Raw genomic sequence first — 19749 nt, forward strand, 5'->3', positions numbered from 1 at the left:
GCCCAGTGCTGCAGGTGAGGCTGCACAGCACAGAGGAGACAAGCCCTTCCCTCACCTATGGCAGTGCTGAGCATGGTGCATCCCAGAGTATGGTTGGCCCTTTGAGCTGCCAGGGCACACTGCTGACTCAGATTCAACTTGCTGTCAACCAGAAACCACAGATCCCTTTCTATGAGGCTGCTCTCATCTCACAGTCTGAACATATAAACGGAGTTGCCCCATTCCAGGTGCAGAATCTGGTACTTGTTAAAATTTATGTTGTTGGTGGTTGCCTAGTCCTGTAGTTTGTCTAGATAGAATCTGTAAGACTTCCTGACCTCCTGGACCCCTGATGAACTCAACAGCTCCTCCTAATTTAGTGTTATCAGCAAACTTACGTGTTTGTGTTCTGCTACCAGATCATTTATATTAAAGAGAACTGGCCTTAACACGGAGCTTTGTGGAACCCACCATGACTGACCACCCTGATGTAACCCCATTTACTGTAATCCTTTGAGCCCTACCTGTAAGCCAGTTGTTCGCCCAATGTACTATGTATTTGTCTAGCTGTATGCTGGACAATTTGTCCAGAAGGGTGCTGAAGCATTGATTAAATTCAAAGTCACTACATTAGCTGGCTTCCCTTGGTCAACTGAGTGGACGACCTTATCATAAAAACAAATCTAGTTCATTAAACAGGACTTTCCCTTTGTGAACCTATGTAGGCTATGATCAATGTTTTGTGTTTTCTTTCGCATGGTTTTCAGTAACTTGTAGAATAATCTTCTCAGTGATTTTACCAGGCATCAATGTGAGACTGACAGGTCTGTAATTGCCAGTATCTACTTTCTTTGCTCTTCTTGAAAACTAGGTCAGGCAGTTGCCAGCTTCCAGCCAATAGGGATCTCTCCAGATTCCCGAGACCATTGAAAACATTGAGAGAAGTCTCAGAATAATATAATCTAGCTCTTTTAATAATAGGGATTAATTCAGTCAGGCCCCGTAGATTTACATGCGTCCAACTGGAGAATCAAATGCTGCACAAGTTAGGGTTGACTAGGTGCTTACCATTACCTCAATCACAGTCCTCCAGTTCAGGGTGCCAGCAGTCTCAGCACTCATAATTAGCGATGAAGACAAAGGCAAAGAAAACATTAAGTATTTCTACTGTGTCAGTGTCCCTATTTGTAAGGTGCCCACCCTCATCAAATAACAAATCATTATTATCTCTTAGCCTCCTTTTGCCATTATAGTATTTTTTACAAGCTGTTATTTACTGTGCCCCACAGTACTGACCAGCTTCAACTCTAATTGTATTTTGGCCACACTAATTATATCCTTATAATGGCAAACATCATCTTTTGTGTTCCTGACATGTTGCCTAATTTTTCTTCCAGTTTCCATACATACTTTTCCTGACAGAACTCTAGAAGACCCCTGTGCAAGTCAAGGGTTCAGCCTTCTTCCCTACCTGCTTAACTTTCAACATTTTGGAATTATTAAAGAGGTGGTACTTAGAAAGTATTGGTATAGGTGTTAAAGGCATTTTAAAATTGCACCAAGTAGGGCGTGTAAAGCTTTCTGTAGTTCAGATAAACCAACTGATAGGGAAAAGACAGAAAGATTGCAATGTTTTCATTTATAGAGATAGCTGAATTACTATTCATTAACAGGTTTTCTAAAGAAGTTTGAAAGCATTTGATTTCTAAAAAACATAGAAGTCAGCTGTCCAGAGTTTTTGAAATAAGCTCATACTTGGGTGTAATACCATGACACAAGGTAATGATGTTCTCATTTTAAAAGCTTTACCATAGGTTTCCTTCGTCTTATCAGGCTTTACTGTAGAGCAGGGATGTGTTATTTCTCTCCCACTGGAGTCGGAAGTAGTTTGTCACTGTCTTTTGAGACGTTTGTCATATCCATAGAAAGCAGTCTACTGGGGAGATGTGCACATGGAGAATCCTTTACTAAATCATCTTCCGTGTAAAATGTAGTGCTCTTCCACATCTGGCAATTCGAATTTTAAAGAGTATGTTTTCACATAATTTTCTATGTTTTTACTACAGACTGTGGCTGTCACATGGTATAAGTAAGGCCAAAAAACCCACAATTAGGTTTGAAGGAAATTCTGTGCCTCTGAAACACAGATTTTTTTCCACAGATAAAGATAAGAAAAGCTAGAGGTACCATTTTTTTTCCACTGATACTCTGAATAAATCAAATTAAAACAAACTAATGAGCCAACCAAAATTTTCTGTGTTGAAAGAAAAATGTACAGTATGATGCAAAGAGTCATTAAAAATTATTCCATTCACATATGAAGAGAGTAAGTCAAGTGTCAACTCTGATGGATGATTCAGGATCAGCTACAACTCTTTTAAATACAAACCAAATACAAATTTTTGACAAAATGTAACTTACTGACAATTCTCTATTTTAGATCTGTTTTAGATGTAAAATCTCACTTAGACATACCAGGTAATCTTATGAATTGACATACTTATTAAGAGTATTCATAGTCCTGTGAGAATTTTAATTTTTTTTTTTAACGTTTAATTTTTCCAGAAAATAATTTAGGTCTCTTTATATGATTTACATCATTCTTGTGAGGATAATTAAACAAATAAATGTTGAATGGTAAAAATACATATATTTCTGACCATTTTGGATGAATGTGGTACCCAAATAAAAAGTGTCATTGCGTCATTCAAAATTAACTTGGAACACATTAGTGTTCTACTACATAAAATAAATATACTAACTTCGCTTTCTTTTTATATCTTCATTTTAGCAGATTTTTTTTGCAATTGAATTGTGACAAACTACAATTGTTCTCCTGAACACTCAGTACTACCAGTGACATATAGCAGACTGAAATAAATAATTTTTCTTTTCTGGACTGAAAGAATATTCTAGAAAGAAAAAAATAATCGTGACTTGGGCTATGTTAGTGAAAGAAAAGAATAAGTTAAAAGTTTTGACAGATCATGTCACATGAGTACTATGTCACAATGTCAAGAAGGGAATAGTAGTAACATGAAAAATGCAGAATGTGAGTTAAAATCACACTGAAAAAGGTTAGAAAAAGCTCTTTTGCTGAATAATAATATATTGTGTACTCAGGCTCAGATATTTTGACATTGAGAACTTTTAGATAGTTAAATATTTCTGGGAGGCTTTAGCTTCATAAAGACTCATATACGTTCAAAATGTAAAAGTTGCTAATATGCAGATGTTCCTATTATGCTGCGAGTTATTAACATGGAAATATTTTATGGCACACAAGTGATTAGCACTACATTCCTACTAGTACTATTTTTACTGTTGCCCTAAAATTCTCTTGTATAAGCATAATCCGTGGTAGAGAAAAGTACTAGCCCGTCTGGGAGAAAGCACCTATTCAAATAACAGATCTAATGAAAGGGAGAAGTGTAAACTGCTGGCAAAGCAAATTGCTTTCAGCATAAATGTTCTCTTCCTCAAGGTTATTCTGATAAAAATGTCCTTTGCAATTCTTTTGCATTATATCCTGACTATCTCAATTTAAGGTACATTAGCAAAGAATATTGTTTATTATCATTGCTCAAGCATACTAGTTTACAAATAAGATTGGGTAGAGGGGTGCAGCCCCATGCTGCAGTGCATGGTGACATCTGTTCCCTACCTGTGTGTTATGACAAAAGTTACATATCATTCTTGCATGAGGCTACAGCAAGGGTTGGACAGCACAGCATCTTCTCTTTAGCCATGGAGAAACTGCAGAAGAATGAGAGCAGCAGCAGGACAGTCAGATACATAGAACACACGTGGATCTGAGCTCCACTCTCTCCCACTAAATCCATACCTAGATGAGCTGAAGTGATTATTAGAATAATTTTACTACCAATACCTTGTCTATGTGAGACTATGACTGTCCCAGAAGTCTGATTCGCACCCAAAATGGATGGATAATTTTTTCCTTATCAGAGAAGAAACCACTGATGGGCTAGCAAATTTAAATCTCACTTAACACATAGGGGGAAGAATTCTTGCTTCAGAGGTGCAAAAAAGCTGTACAGACCTTAACTCAGACTTACATACTCATCATATATTGTTAAATAGCCCCATGCAAAGTTACTTTCTCCTTATTTAGGGAATGCTTGTTATACATGTGGTCCCTTCTAATTTTTTTCCACATTGCAAAACAAAAATTAAATTGAATTGCAGCAGAATTAATTTATGCAGGTTAAAGAATATATGCAGCAGCTCATAAGGATTGCATGTACAGTATAAATTCATTTAATTGGTCTACAGGGATGCTGGTCTTAATTAAGCCCTCATTGACTTTTTCATTTAAAACAGTTAAAAATGCCAAATACATGGGATTAAAAAAAAAAAAACAAAAAACTATGCATAAGAAACAGTATTTGACCATTTGTGGCATACAGAGCTTCTCCATTTTTTGAAAACTGTACTATTCAAAACAGCCTCTGAAAAAAAGTAAGCAAACAAAGCAGGAGAGAGTTCAAAGACCCAGTAGAAGCCAGGAAACCTAGCACACAAAGTGAATCAGGTGAGGTCCTGGCATCTCTCTCTTTTCCCTACTTTCTGTTTCCTGATTCCATAGCTATTTTACTAGTTCGCCTCTCTTCTCTTTGTTCCTTCTAAGGAATACCTTCTGCTTTATCATCTCCATATATTGTAGCTTTTTTTTCTTCAATCATCTTATTAACATACACAGCACTAACAGGTCCTAGATTAATTCAGCATATCCAGTTTCTGAAATTTCATGATTGAAGCTGTCCCCTGAATGAAGCACTAGAGAATTAGATGGGCAGTATGTATGGTTTTCCTGACTGCAGCATGGACTGAGCTAAAAATGGTGGTAGTGTAGTTTCACAACTAGAAATTTAGGGAAGACAAGGTGTGAGGGGTTGTCTTCAAAAAATCATGTGTTAATATGAATATTAACATCATCACTAGAGGCAGTTTCCATAATTTTCAACAGTTTTGTTGTCACTTCAATAACAGTTACACTAAATTAACTCGTTTTTGTTTTAGGGTCCTCTGATATCTTCATAAACATATATAAGGCATAAGTGGACACATGAATAAATTTTCATTTAATAAGTGCCTTGAAATTATTAAAAATTTGGAGAGATTAATGATTCTTCCTTTTCTCCTCCTGACAGTACAAACAAGTGGAACAGTACATGTCATTCCACAAATTACCTGCTGAAATGCGCCAGAAGATCCATGACTACTATGAGCACCGCTATCAAGGCAAGATCTTCGATGAGGAAAACATTCTCAATGAGCTCAATGACCCTCTTCGGGAGGTAAGATTAGAGCATTCAAGCTTTGTAGGATGGGAACATTCCACATCTTTGCGGTTTTTCTGATTCTGTTCTACAACACTTAACCTGATTTGACCATCTATCTTGCATGAGGCCACAGCAAGGGATGGACAGTACAGCATCTTTACATTAGAAAATAAATGAACTTTATGTTAGAAAATTAAAAAGAGTAACATGCCATCCTTAATTGTTGAGATAAATCGTGGTCTTCTGCCATTCTATAAGAGACCGAACTGGAATGGTTTGGAGTGAAAGACATTACCTGCTCCCTACTTAGAGACAGGCAATCTATGTTGGTGAAACCTCTGAAAGCCATCAGTAAAGCTGTAAAGTACAAGTAGTATCCTTGGTTAAGATGGTTTTTACTTCCTGTCTTTACTGCCAGATAAGACAGTTCAAATCTGAAGTACAAGCCATGAAAAAGTTCTCATATTTTTAAACCCAAGTTTCTAGTATGGTTTTGTTTTTTTAAAAAATTGTGTTGTATATTACATGTGTAAGCACTTGAAATTTTCTTTGGTGACATGCCTGGGATGCTTCTTAATCAGAACATGCTTCTTACATGCTTCTTACTCAGAACATACAAGTGACTATCTTCAATTGGATGGTGTTCATGGATGACCTATGCAAGGATGTTTGTATTATCAATCTGCTGAAATCTTCTACTAAAAAGAGGAGGAAAAAAATAATTGAAATATTCAGAGAGAAAAAAACAGAGACGGAAAAAAGAAGAGAAAAAAAAAATATGAGGAGAATAAAGGATAAGTAGTCTGTGGGGAAACCTGTAATACCAAATTGTGCATTTTACTATTCTCTGCCAAGGTAGAAATGCTGCTGGTAATGGGCATATAACTCCATACAGAGCAGAGGACAACGTATGTAATTTTAACTCCTGTCAGAGCACAGTAAGATATCCATAATCTTTGAAAGATATGTGTTTATTCCTTTCTAACGTCTTTAGTGGATTAAGAAGAACGTAGGTCTGTGATGGTTTGTCTATTCCATCGAGTCCAACTGTTTGCAGTGAGAACATGTCAAAACATGCTATGCAATTCCTATTAAACATTACTCAACTTCCATATTTAAAATAGGTGGGGTATTCAAATTGTAAGAAACAATACCATCCATTCCTGCTCTTGGGCTTCTAAAGCCTGTTGGCACAGTTTGGCCGTGCCAGTGTTACTAAAGCCTGATAGCAATCTCCATCTTTAGAAACTACCTGCTGAGAATGGTAGACTGTGCTCAAGACTGCTGGATAAATGCTAGATGATTCAAGTCAGTACCAGAACAAACAACAATTTTTCTAACAGTTAGGCAGTATAGATTACTGAATTCCAGTGCTCAGCTAATTCCCTAACATACGTGTAGCCTCTCTTGCTGTGGATTTGTAAGCAGTTTGGAGGGCAGGTGGAGGTCTCTGGTTTCTAAACCTCCTCTGCCAATCTACCCTGAGGCTACCCTTGGTATATTTGGAAATGTCAACAGGAAAATGCACTATAAAAATCTACCATGTAGGACAGGAGAAGTCTGTAAATTATCTCTACACTACAGTGATGGGCAAAATAAAAATTTTAGCTAGTATGGAGTTTACGTTCTTTTGAAAAATTGAGTGCATATACAAACTCATCAGTCATTGACATCAGAAACATTGTATGTTTTAAAGGAAAAAAATTATCCATAAATGAAGTATAATACCTTTCTAGTTCCAAGTCTTCTGGTACTAAGAACAATTTTGTATTGCAGCACCCTAATTAGCTTTCTCATTTCCTCCTTACATCAATCCCATTTTTATTTCCTTATTTCCCACTTCCCTGTCTCCTGTTTCCTCATTCCTTCCTTTTTAAAAATTTTCTTTCCGCTCAAGAGAAGCATGACAAATTTATTCAATCATAAACAAAACTAAAAAGCACTTCTAGGGAGAGATCAGGCATAAAAATGTTCAAAAATTAATGAGTGACTAAAAACGTTAAGAGTGGAATTTCACTGAAGGCGTGGTTTCTGGTTTTGCTGTACAGTCATGCAGTACTTAGGATGATTTCTTTGTTCTATTTATTATCTCAGAAAAATGTATTTATTAGTATAGTGCATTCGTTGAGGATTACAATCAAGTTGCACACTGTACTAATGGCAACATAGTGATTTCCAGAAAAATATGTCACCAGAAATAAAAAAAAAACAAAGCAAAACAAACCAAAAACATAAGAATTTGATGGTGGCAGTGAGAGAGCAGGTTTTCCAATGCATCTCTCTCAATTCTAGCAGTAACTCTAGCACTGCGCCCTGAAAATGCCACTTGGATGCGTGCTTATTTTAGCTGTTTTAAATTCAGTGTTAGCTACCACTTCAGTATGCACAGTTTTATAAAGCAAATAGTGAATTTTCAGTGTTACCAATGGATAATAAATTAGACCCTTTTAAGAGTATACCATCTGCCAGTAACTGTACAAGGCTATAATGTGCAGGCAGTAGTACGGTTGCATAATTGAAAGAATTTTTTAATGACTTCTGTATTTTACTGTACCCTATATTTAGTGTAGGGCAAGAATTAAGCATTTAGTCTCCACTGTGCATATGCAGCATGATGAAAGTAACTTAGGACACTATACTGAAACCATGTTTTGTTCTTAGAGTTTGCAGAAAAGAAGCCACACAAAATAGTGCATAAAAAAAGTTTTTAAAAGGCTTGCTTCATATTTGTGTATGGTGAACTTTGTTGGGTAGCAGAAAAGAAAGAAAGAAAAAAAGAATCCTGAACATTTCTGTTTTTTTTTTTTTTTTTCCAGTGCTCCCTAAGTGCATCATATCTGAGTAAAGTGCCTGGTAAAAACCAAGTGGCAGCTGACCTTTATCATTTAACGACACGCTTGTTTTAACAAAGATATCAAGTTCAATGGATTAAAAGTTAGATATGTATCAGAATGTGGGACTAACAAACCTTAACTTCTCCTTGGTTGAGTTACGTGATTTGGGCATACTAACTGGATATCCTTAACTCCACATATTCCAACTGTATTAACCATACATAGCCATGTGTAGTGTGCTGCTGTGTGTGCTCATATAAGGAAAAGCGTTCTTCAAAGAAAAGTGAGGAATTTCACTCCTACTGAAAAGCTTATCTCCTTTTTCACAGAGAGAGTTATCTGATAGTAACTGTCCAGCCTTCCTGGGAATCAAATAGTAAGGAAACTCTCAGCAGTTACATTTTTTATAGAGGTGGAAAGGCTCTTCCAGATCATGCGGGTTCATTGAACCTATTGCAGCTGTGTAGAAGTTCTGTATTACATCTAAGCTGATCATCGAGCTCCCCCTTTATATGCAACCCCCCACACACATCCTAGTTTCATTGCAGAGAAAATATAGTCAATCAGTTTAAAAAAAAGCTTTGTCTTCAGACAGTTGTTGTCTTACAAGATACCTTCCATCTTTGAAAACATTTGCAGTTAACTGTCTCCTTCCCTTATTTTTCAAGGCAGTAATTAGCAAGAGGCTGCAATTAGCATGTTTTCCTTTTACACGTATTGGCTCTGGTCCTTCAGCATGTAGAGATGTGAAGTTTTCTGTAGTTCACGTTCTTTTAATTCAGATACATGTTTGAAAATCATCTGGTATGGTGAGGTATTTCATTTAAATGGAGTGTTTCTAAGTGTCACAACATAAAAAAGAGATGGTACAGTCAAGCAAAAAATAACAACCAAACAACCAAACAACAACAATAAAAACAGGAAAAAAAAAAATCCAGCAACACAGAGCTAAGAGAAATCTCTTCAAAAATGACAGCTGAATTACAAAAATTAAAAGACAAACATAAGAAGTTTCATCAAAGAAAAAAATTTAAGAATAGCCGAAGTGGCTCAGCTGTGGGTTCTGCCTAAGCCTCCAGCCTCTCCAGCAGTGCCTGTAAGAGGATAGATACCCAGAGAACAGCAAAGGACAGGGTGACTATGGTATTTCCCTTGAAGGCTCTCCTAGACTCCAGCTTTTTCAAATTCAGAGGATACTCTGCAAGTGATGTGATTTGTCTATTGAGTAATCCTGAATTGATATATCTTCCAATTATTTACTTACATTCCTCTTGAACCTGTGTAATCTTTCTGGAAACGCAACATCTTTTGACAAGGAACACAGACCTGTGCCCTTCTTTTTCTTGGGTTTGAATACAGCTCCCACTGTTTATTAGATTTAGATGGCCTCAAAAAAAGAAAGTGAGGATATAGACAATTCCTATTCAGTCTTTGTATGCTAGTCATGATTGCATAAATTTTTATGGTAACATTATTGAATGGTATTTTTTTGAGGATATAGTGCTCTATTCTTAATTATTTTTGCATAAAAGCCAGCTCACCTCCATGATCATCTTTGTTGCCATTCCCTGATATTTTTTTCCCAGCTCTACTGTACCAGATCTGCACCCAGCATGCTGATATTTTAATAATATTAATGATTCTTTTCCTAAAATTCCAAACATTAATGTTCTTTTTAAATCACTGCCAACTACTGGGTTTACATTTTTCTATTATAATTGCTAGAGGCAAGAGGTAATGGATACATTATGTATTTGCTGACTTATTTCACTTAATTTTGCACTCCATTAGTAATCTCCTACCAGCCCTTATGAAGCTCTTTTTAGTTTTCTTTTTACAAGCTTTTTCATTTTTAGACAGTGCCCTTTCTGAACATGAGCAGAACTGGATGAAGCTCTTGGCTCTTGTTTTCCCATAAGGATAGTGAGTATAAGTAAGTTAATGGCACCTAATGGATCTGGTAGAATGGTAGAGTTGCAGCATTTAGTAACATTTCTTGTAAGGGAGGTGCATTCATAACAGAATAAGGGAAAGCTTCTGTTGCTGGATTTATACTTTTGTAACAGTAACTAAAATGAAAGCTTACTAAAAAGAGATTTGTTTTTTACATCTTGGCAAATTAAATATATTTGTAGGGAAAATATTTGGACTTTCAAAATGAATTCAAAAAATTATCAATTCAGTAAGTTCACTGTTCTTTTCAGCTAACTTTCTCCTTTTCCCCATTAGAACTTCCTCTTGTAGTATTTTTTGTTCTATTTCATACTGGTCTTTAGAAATCACAAAATATTATATTCCTGTTTGGACTGTGCTATGCTTCTATGAACAATGAAGAAACAACTCCAAAGTTAATATGAGGCTGAAATGTGATGTAATTTGGGCATGGTAAGCTTTAATCCTTTTTAATAATGTAGTCATCATGATTTTCGGATACATGCCATTGAAAATTAACATAATAGTAAAAAATAAAATGAGTTTATTAAAAAACATTAAAGTAACAAAATCAATATTAAATATCAGTATTAAGTTATTGCAAATTACAGATATTTTACTTCAGTAACAACTTATGTCCATGCTTTTAGGGTCATAAAAGAAGTAATAATTTCATTGTAATGGATTGCATTTTATGTATTTTTATATACACTAGACCTTGGTAGAAGCTTAGGAGGGGAAGTAGAGAAAATGCATCAGAATTATAGATGTAGTCATACAGGAAGTCATTTAAGTATCTCTTTAAATAGTTTCGTGGAAAGAGTGAATACCTCTTTATCTAGTGCATTAAAGAGCTTTTCCACATAGTCATGGATAAAACATAACCTCAGTTCAACATAACCTCTGGTGTACTGAAATCATGAATGAATTATGCAGCACATCAGTCTTCTAGAATAAATGCTAGTATACTGGTATACTGGAGCAATACTTATTTGACAAATTCTGAAGAAAAAAAAAAAAGAAAAGCATTGCTATTTTTCGTATCTGTTTAACATATTCCCAGATGATGACCAGTTCTGCAGAGCAGGCTTAATCAAAGCTCTAAGTCTCTTTGAAAGGAATGTTACTAAGATATAAATTTGAGAACAGTAATAAATAGGCAGGGTTTATGTTGGAAATTGGCCCACGGTCACCAGGTGACTGGATTTTACTGTGCTTTAGGATACTCTGCACTACCAGGTATGACACAGAAACACTCTGTTTGCAGTCTCAAATTTGATTCCTAGGAATCTGAGAAAATGAAGCTAAAATTATTTCCTGCATTGTGGGGAGTGTGTTTGCTCCTTGGCACATGCTCATACACGTGTCCAGGCTGTAGGTGGGACACAGCTTTCGAATTACCAACCACTTTCATCACTGCAGCACGTATTCCAAAAACTTTTATCAGAGTCCCTTCTGTGTTTAATGTCTTTGTTAGCAAATCCATCTTGAGCTGCGACATGCTTTGGCAAGTTCAAAATATAACTGCTTGCAATAATACAGATAATAATACACTGACAGCTCTCAGTAATTACGATTTTCAACAGACTTGTTACTGCATCTACGATATTCTTTTGTAATAACTGTTCAATAAATATTTCAGACATGACAGTTCTTTCATGAGCTCTTCTAAAATACTAAGTTAAATCAAATACGAAATCTTAGTGCCGTTGTTTTCTTGTTAAAAGTGTTAAAAGATGTCTTTTGAGAAAAGTACCAGACTATTTGGATGCAAACTGAATACTCTCAAAGCCAGCTACAGAAGTGTAAGTCCAGTCTGTACTTGCTCTTGCCTGGACTGCTTTTCAAGGATCTGAAGAGCAGAAGCAGGAGGGCTTTCCCCGGAACTCTGTCCAGTTCACTGAGAGAACAGCAGCTAATGCAATAGCAGTGCTGTCCCACAGAGGAGAATTCTGCACCACTGCCTGACTTGAGTCCAAGATCACACTTCCAAGTGTCTGTTCTGTCTCAGTTTTTAGTGGACTGAAGGATTGTTTTGTTGATACTTGAGTGGTACTAAGGGGAGGATTGAAAGAAATAGGCTTTTTTATTTTCTTTTTCCTCATGTGGCTTCTGCTAAAAGGCAGTTAAAGTTAAGGCACATTAGACAGTGCTTACCACAGTATGTTCATTCCTATTAGATCTGACTATGCTCTTGCAATTGTAAATGGAGCTGCTAATTTTTAGGATGGTAAAAATAGTAGCAAAGTACTTCTGACAACTTCTGAGTTAGTTTTCTGTACGTAAGTTTTTTAACACTGTGATTGCTTGGGTTTGGCTGGTGCTCTCTCTAATAGGTTTTGTTAAGTTTCAGATCGGTTAGCTAAAGCAAATGATCTTTTTCTCCAATCCTTTAATAATGTCCAGAAGTCCTTTTATGTTAAATCAGTAGAAGTTAAGAAAGTTCCTCCAAGTCATCTAGAGAATAAATGAAAAAAAAAAAGAAAAAAAAATAATTTTATCCAGGGTTATAAACATTGTGGTCTGTTGTAATTCAAGATTAGGATATGGGAGATCTAGCTTCAGGGATGCCATCTGGTACAATGTGCTACTGCTACCTGACAGGTTCTCCATTTTTCTTCTCGTGGAGTTCTGAAGTGAAATTTCTTAGTCCTTATATAGGGAGAGCATGGGCAAAGGAAGCAGAGGGCAGGATGCAGTTCTGATCCATGTCAGAACTGCAGCGCAGACAAGGAGGCACAACATGGATGTCCCCTCCTCCCTTTCCCATAATTCTCTCTCTTGGTAATGGTGAAAAAGAACATTTTTTCTTCATTTTTCCCTGTGAATTTAAATTATGGATCCAGAAGCAGGCTAAAGTCTTTTGAAGCATTTATATTTTTTTGAATTGGTTAAATTGTTCTGAGGGCCACACAAATGTTTCTGTGTTGAATCAACATGTTCAAATGTACCAGTGTACACTGAAGTTGTACAAATACCAATTAGTGTTGTATCTCACCAGCAAGAGATGATGAATGTGTCGTGAGCTGCCAGATGCTAAAGCAGATGCACATGCCTATTTTTATGCACTCTGTCATTCAGTTGCACACTTGGAATAGTAGTAACAGCATGCAGAAGGGTACATGGCATTTCCCTTTTGTACACTTGGAGATGTCTTTTAAAAGCATGGTATCTCAAAGGCAAGACAGTGAAAACAAAAAACTACAGAGCTTAAAATCTGTAGTTTTCCTACCTGAAGGAGTAGGTTTTCCTCATCTGCAAACTTCTCCATGTAAGTGTAATACAGCCCTAGTTGATGAAGAGCCTTTAAGGGATGTTGCATGGAAATAGAGTTTTCAAAAAAAAGTTTTGTTTACTGATAACCTGCACCTCTGATAGTACATAGTGTGGCCAGCAGGAGCAGGGAGGTGATCATCCCCCTGTGCTCAACACTGGTGAGGCCGCACCTCGAGTACTGCGTTCAGTTTTGGGCCCCTCACTACAAGAAAGACTTTGAGGCCCTGGAACGTCTCCAGAGAAGGGCAACGAAACTGGTGAGGAGTCTGGAACACAAGTCTTATGAGGAGAAGCTGAGGGAGCTGGGATTGTTCAGTCTGGAGAAGAGGAGACTCAGGGGAGACCTCATTGCACTCTGCAACTTCCTGAAGGGAGGCTGTGATGAGGAGGGGTTTGGCCTCTTCTCCCAGGCAACGAGCAGGACACGGGGAAATGGCCGCAAGTTGTACCAGAGGAGGTTTAGATTAGACATAAGTAAAAACTTTTTCTCTCAGAGAGTGGTCAGGCACTGCAATGGCTGCCCAGGGACGTGGTGGAGTCACTGTCCCTGGCAGTGTTCAAGTGGTGTCTGAATGAGGAGCTGCGAGATGTGGTTCAGTTTGTGGTAGCATTGGTCATGAGAAGATGGTTGGACTAGATGATCTTGCAGGTCCTTTCCAACCTTGTGATTCTATGATTCTGTGATACATCTTTGCTTTTCAACAGGGTGGTCTGTGTCCTGTACTAGTGCTTGAAATGGCACATAAGTAGACAGATAATGAGACAAAGTGTAGATATGTATGCAGAAGGTTTTGAATTTAATTTGAAGTGTCAAATACTGAAGGAACTTAGGTGTTTTTAGTGATCAACAAGAATCTTCCTCACTTAAATTACTGAGATATAAGATTGTTGGAAGTGAGTGGAGTTAAAAGCTGCTGCAGAGACTCCAGTTCATGTACTCTGAGTACCAATGCATACTTCCCAGTAGTTCCTTGGCTGAGTTCAAGGTAAAGATTTTTAGATGCTGTTTTCATCTTTTGGGATGAAAGCTTAGAGGCTGGATCCAAAACCAGCCTTAGCAGCACTTACTTACAAGGATTTTCCCTAACATTTTCATCTCCTAGTTCTGTTAATTTTCTCAAGAATAAATCCATATTTCATTTCTCCCATTTGTGAAAAATGAAAACTCAGAAGTTGGTTGAGAAGATATTAATAAAGTGCCTAAAGCTCATACAGTTGCATGTCTCAGAGCTGATCACTGTGTGTTTGCGCACTCTGATCATTGCAGTATACTAGAAACAATACGCTGCACCTTGATAGAAGGCTAAATAATTCTGTAGAAAAAGTACCTATGTGCTTATGTATATAAAAACAAGACACATTCTTTGTAATGAACAGTTTTCATTTCATTTCTGTGATTTTGTGAATGTCATTTATATGTACTTAAAATAAATTTAACTCATAGTAGGGAATTTGAAATAGTGAAGAATTGAAAATCAGGAAGCAAAGAGGAATCTGTATTAAAAAAAGAGAGAGCTCGTTTTCAACTCTTTGAAAGGAATGATAACTGCAGGACAAGAAATGGTTTTAAGTTGAGGGAGGGAAGATTTAGGTTGAATGTCAGGGGGAAATTCTTTACAGAAAGAGTGGTGAGGTGCTAAGGCTGCCAGAAGAGAGGTTGTGGATGCCCCATCCTAGAGGTGTTCAAGGCCAGGTTGGATGGGATCCTGGGCAGCCTGGTCTAGAATTAAATGGGGAGTCTGGTGGCCCTACCTGTGGAAGGGGGGTTGGAGATTCATGATCCTTGAGGTCCCTTCCAACCTGGGCTATTCTGTCTGATTCTGTGTGTGTGTGAGAGAGGGAGAGAGAGAGGAAGAATGCAACTGTTTAGAATTATTTGAAAAGTGTTCCTGATGCTGTGGTAGTTGGACAGCAGGTTGTTTGGAAAATACACTGGCTTGTACATGCATCCAGCGTCTGCAAAAGAAAAGTGGAGCTACTTACTGTACCTCTCATTGCTACACATTTTATACTCACTCATTTATGAAAACACTACTTTTCATGATCATCCATATTTCACCAAAAATAGAATGAGTCCCAGCAGTAAGAGCTAGATATAAACTATCTCATCATTTTTAGCAGCTGGCACAAAATAAATGCCCTACAGAGAGGAAGAGAATTGCTGTTGATATTATGTGTAGATAGCTTAATATATAACAGACCTTGAAAAGAATTAAGAGGCTATGACATCTCTAATGCTGCTGAACAGAGCTGGCATGTATGTAGTTTGCTTCGTCATTCTCCAACACAAGAAACCTTCTTCAAAATATTGATACTTATAGCAATGTGACAAACTTAGAATGTGAGAAAGAGGTTAATACCCTTCCTGAGCCATTATTTAAAGCTCATAGCTGGCCTATTTTTAGGCCACCATGTGAGAAGATGTTAGCTGAAAATAGATACAGATCATGTGCCCTTGCAGAATATAGAACATAAGGACATTTCATTTCCAAAGAACATAATTGGAACTGGGAGCAGAATCTTCTTTCACCTTTTGCTTGTAGATTATAACTCAATTTTACAAGCACACGAATTATGTTAACCACTGAATACTTGACTGAAATTAATTTCAAACATATTTCTAATAAGACACATTACTGAGTTAAAATTTGGCTGTTTTTACACTGAAGACACACATATGCATGTATGTGCACACATAAATAAGCCTGTGTAGACATGTATGTGGAATATATAATGCATACATACACTTTCAGGCATATATGTGCAACCCAGTGTCCGAAATGCATGTAAGAGAGAAGTACTATATAAAAATCTGATTATGTTTCTCACTGTTACAGTATGTCTCAGCACATCTATCCTACACCTTCAGTCTATGCTTATGTTACTTTACCATGAACTGTAATGACAAGGCTTTTAAAGACTCTCCTATGATATAAAGTCAGTATAGATTAATTTATTTGTAAAAGATTAATATATAGTTTTAAGATAATTTGAAAATTTTTCTGAATAAATTATAGGAACATATTTCTCATGGAAATAATCCTGAGTCTGTATTTAATTCATAAAGTGAGTAATGCCTGAAATACCTTTAATGGTTAAACAGCTAAACAAATGTAACGTTTTCAGCAAGCAGATAAACTGTAATTGGGTTGTGTTATTTTTTGTTTTGTTTTGTTTTTTAAAGAATATTTAACTGATGTAAACGGTGCACCATGGTATGCCCCCCTGCTTCCTGTGCCTGCCAAGTCTCATGCACAGATGCTGATGGCAGCTCCTGGAAACCCCGCTGTCATCAGGCTTCCTCATTTCTGTTGCATGCCTAATCCTAGAGAGAAAGCACAGGCAGAAATATTCAAGGCCTTACTGACTGCATGCAGAGAGCAAATACAGCACACTTAGTAAACGTAGAAGGTGGAAGGCTAAACAGGTATCTCCCTTCACTTTTTGGATGCCTTATTTACACAGGTACTTCTTTTATATGCTCCTCAGAGTAAATATTTTCAGGATTTGCAAATGCAGAGGATGTCCCATGTGCCCTTGATCTGTCAAGTCTAGATTGTGATTTGGCTCCTAGCTCTAATGTGATTCTTTCTTTGCTTCTCTGATACCATGCACTCTCTTTTATCTTGCTTATGTTATGTAACTGGAGTGAATGGCTCAAATATTGGCCTGTGTTTATAGACACTGATGAATGACTTTTACTATAGCTGTAATTACTAATGCATATGAACTAGTCCACTCCTGCCAATTTGCCTTCTCTTTCCCCAGCGTGATCTGCTGTTGAGGTTGTTCTTGCTTCCTATTTGCACTCCTCAGAATTTCTTGCATTCTTTACACCTCCTATGCCATTTATGCATCTCTTTTCCCTGCAGCTAACATTGTTAGCTAAAGTGGTACTCTCACGAAAATTCTATCGTCAGGGCTGTCTGGCTGTCACTCTACTGAGTTACTCCCAGAGATTTCATTTTCATTTTTTGCCATCTGATGCTATTGCTTCTGTAGCCATTTCTCCATGTCTCACTTTTTTCATTTGTAACTGAGCAGCATCCTCATGATTCACCGCAAAACTGAGCTCCAGAGTCTCTGCTCTCAGTATCTTTCTATATGGCTTGCACTGCAGCCCAGTGGCCTGAATATGGGTCATGAGCTCCTTACACTTTTGTCACATGCTTCTCATAGCGTAACAACACTGAGCTGCTGTGCTTGATCCTGCTACAGCACCCTTTGCAGTGGTTTCATTTAGAAGGCAAATTTAAATGGCCTTATAATTAGCTCGTCTCTCTTAAAATAATAGAGCAGTGACGATGGCTGATTCAAAAATAGAAAGGGATTGGGCATCCTCCTTATCTGTCTCTTTATATCTTTCTGTTAAATATATATGTGTGCGTACACAGTTGACAATGTTAATATTCTAGCATTACACACAGGCATTCAGGGTTCTATCACACATTTGTCTAAGAAATCAGAATAAATCTCACTGTTTGCAAATGCTCTTCTTCCCCACTTCAAGATGCTAACGTAGATAGCATAGCAATGCTTTATGAGTCAAAGACAGGAGTTCGTTTATACTGTATATACAACAAGTCACTACTGAGTAGTTACCAATGAAATGCAAAGAGAAATGTGCATAAAAACTCCAAACAGTATTTCAAGCTCAGCTAACTAGTATTTATCCAGTATAAACAGTAAATTTAATTTAAGCAACTTAATAATTTTACAGAATGGTTCTTTTAATTCATAATAAGGAGTAACTGCTAGCCTAGCAATTAACAAGATAACAGTATTTCCGATCCAGAGCTCCTGGAGAGGTTCAAAATAACATGGCCTACAAACGACTGCTGCTGATAGTTAAATAACCGTTTTCCTGGCTTTTGTTGTTAACTGTGTCAGCTAGATGATACAAAGAGAGTGTGGGTAAAGCACACTTGAGAAGCAGCTAGTGGATGAGTCAGTTGTCTTGGGCGTTTGGGCTGTGAGATACAGGAGACAAGAGGAGAAATGAAAGGATAAGGAGGGAGGGATAGAATGGCAGAAGGAATTTCTTGCCTGATGCAGCACTTAGAATAAATTCTCAGGGGAGCTATTCTTAGCATTGAATTCTGCTCTTCACTAAACAAGTACAAATCAGAAATAGTCAACGCACAAATTTATCTCCAGGATGTAGCTTTCTGTTTCTCCTAAGGCGTGTTGAGTTTTTTCTCCCACCAAGTTCTTTGTTTCAGTAGTTTGTGCTAGTCCTCAGGCAGTTCTCTGCTAGCTTCACAGTTTTTCCTCTGTTTTCATCCATAAGTTATTTTCTGCATGGGCCTTCTTGCTTCAGTGAGATAAGTCATCTTGTTCAGCCACATCACATGTTCTGCATTCAACAAATATTTTATACAACAAAGCACCCACATCAACACATTCTACGTAGTAAGTGATGCAAATACAAGTGTAGCTCTGGATGACTTTGTGAAATTCCACTCTCTTCCTCTCTCCCTGTTTGTTTGTTTTTTTTTTTTTTTTTACGTTTTTCTGTTGTACACAACTACTCTGCTTTCAATCACATGGATCAAGCACTGTTGTGAGAATAGCAACACCCTTTCCAGAACTTTTCAAAAACAAAATAATTTCTTTCTGGCTGTCAGGTAATATTTCATTTGGTGCATATAAGAAGTACACTTTATTCTAAAGAACTCTAAGTAAGATCTGAGGTTGTTTCTGGAAGGATGTAGTAGGAAAAAATAGTAGCTGCCACACAGATCATGTACAAGGTCAATCACAGATTGATTGGTGTTAGCAAGTGGTACCACAGTAGTTCAGAACAAATGCAGAAGGATGAATATGGTTTTCAGAATCATCACATTACCACAAGAAGGACTGGAAGCTAGGGAGAAGGTGGAAAAACAATGCTATTTGTTAACCTGTGAGCAAGCAGACCAGGAAGAGAAATGTGATTATTAACAAAACCAACATTACTGTTCCTTAATTGTTGTTTTAGAAAAATATGAGGTTTGCTTCATAATGACTAATTTACACCATTTTTCAATGGACTAACACAAGTTTCTGATACAGGCAGATACCGATAGGATTTTACAAATCTTACATTTCTTGCAGTTCTCCTTCCTGCCACAAATTGACAATGCATACGTTAAAAGTCTGTAGACTCATAATTGAACAACTTCAAATTTAAAACGCTTTACTAAACCTAGACATCAGTCTTACGTGCCTCCTACCCAAGATATTATTTGGTAAATACTACATTATTAGTACAACACCCAGACACAAAAGAAAGTTAAGATATTTTGCTGCTCTTGAATACAACCTGAAATACTGGTTGTTAAATAAATTTTGTAAATTGCAGTTTATTTATACAATTAATAAAAGGAAACAGAATCTATAGCAACTGCTGCTGTCATACATAAATTCTATATTACCTTCTGGAA

At 37.0% G+C, this 19749-nt stretch overlaps 1 protein-coding gene across 1 annotated transcript in view; it reads left to right on the forward strand.

The window, feature by feature from the left end:
- Positions 1-19749, forward strand: part of HCN1 (hyperpolarization activated cyclic nucleotide gated potassium channel 1) — a 192024-nt gene that overhangs the window by 144335 nt on the left and 27940 nt on the right. Inside the window, exon 5 of the mRNA XM_052670119.1 lies at positions 5151-5297. Coding sequence (XP_052526079.1) covers positions 5151-5297 — 147 coding nt within the window. The remainder of the gene's footprint in view (positions 1-5150; positions 5298-19749) is intronic.

Source organism: Tympanuchus pallidicinctus, unplaced genomic scaffold (assembly GCF_026119805.1).
Source record: "Tympanuchus pallidicinctus isolate F22 unplaced genomic scaffold, pur_lepc_1.0 scaffold9, whole genome shotgun sequence".
NCBI classification, from domain to species: Eukaryota; Metazoa; Chordata; class Aves; order Galliformes; family Phasianidae; genus Tympanuchus; species Tympanuchus pallidicinctus.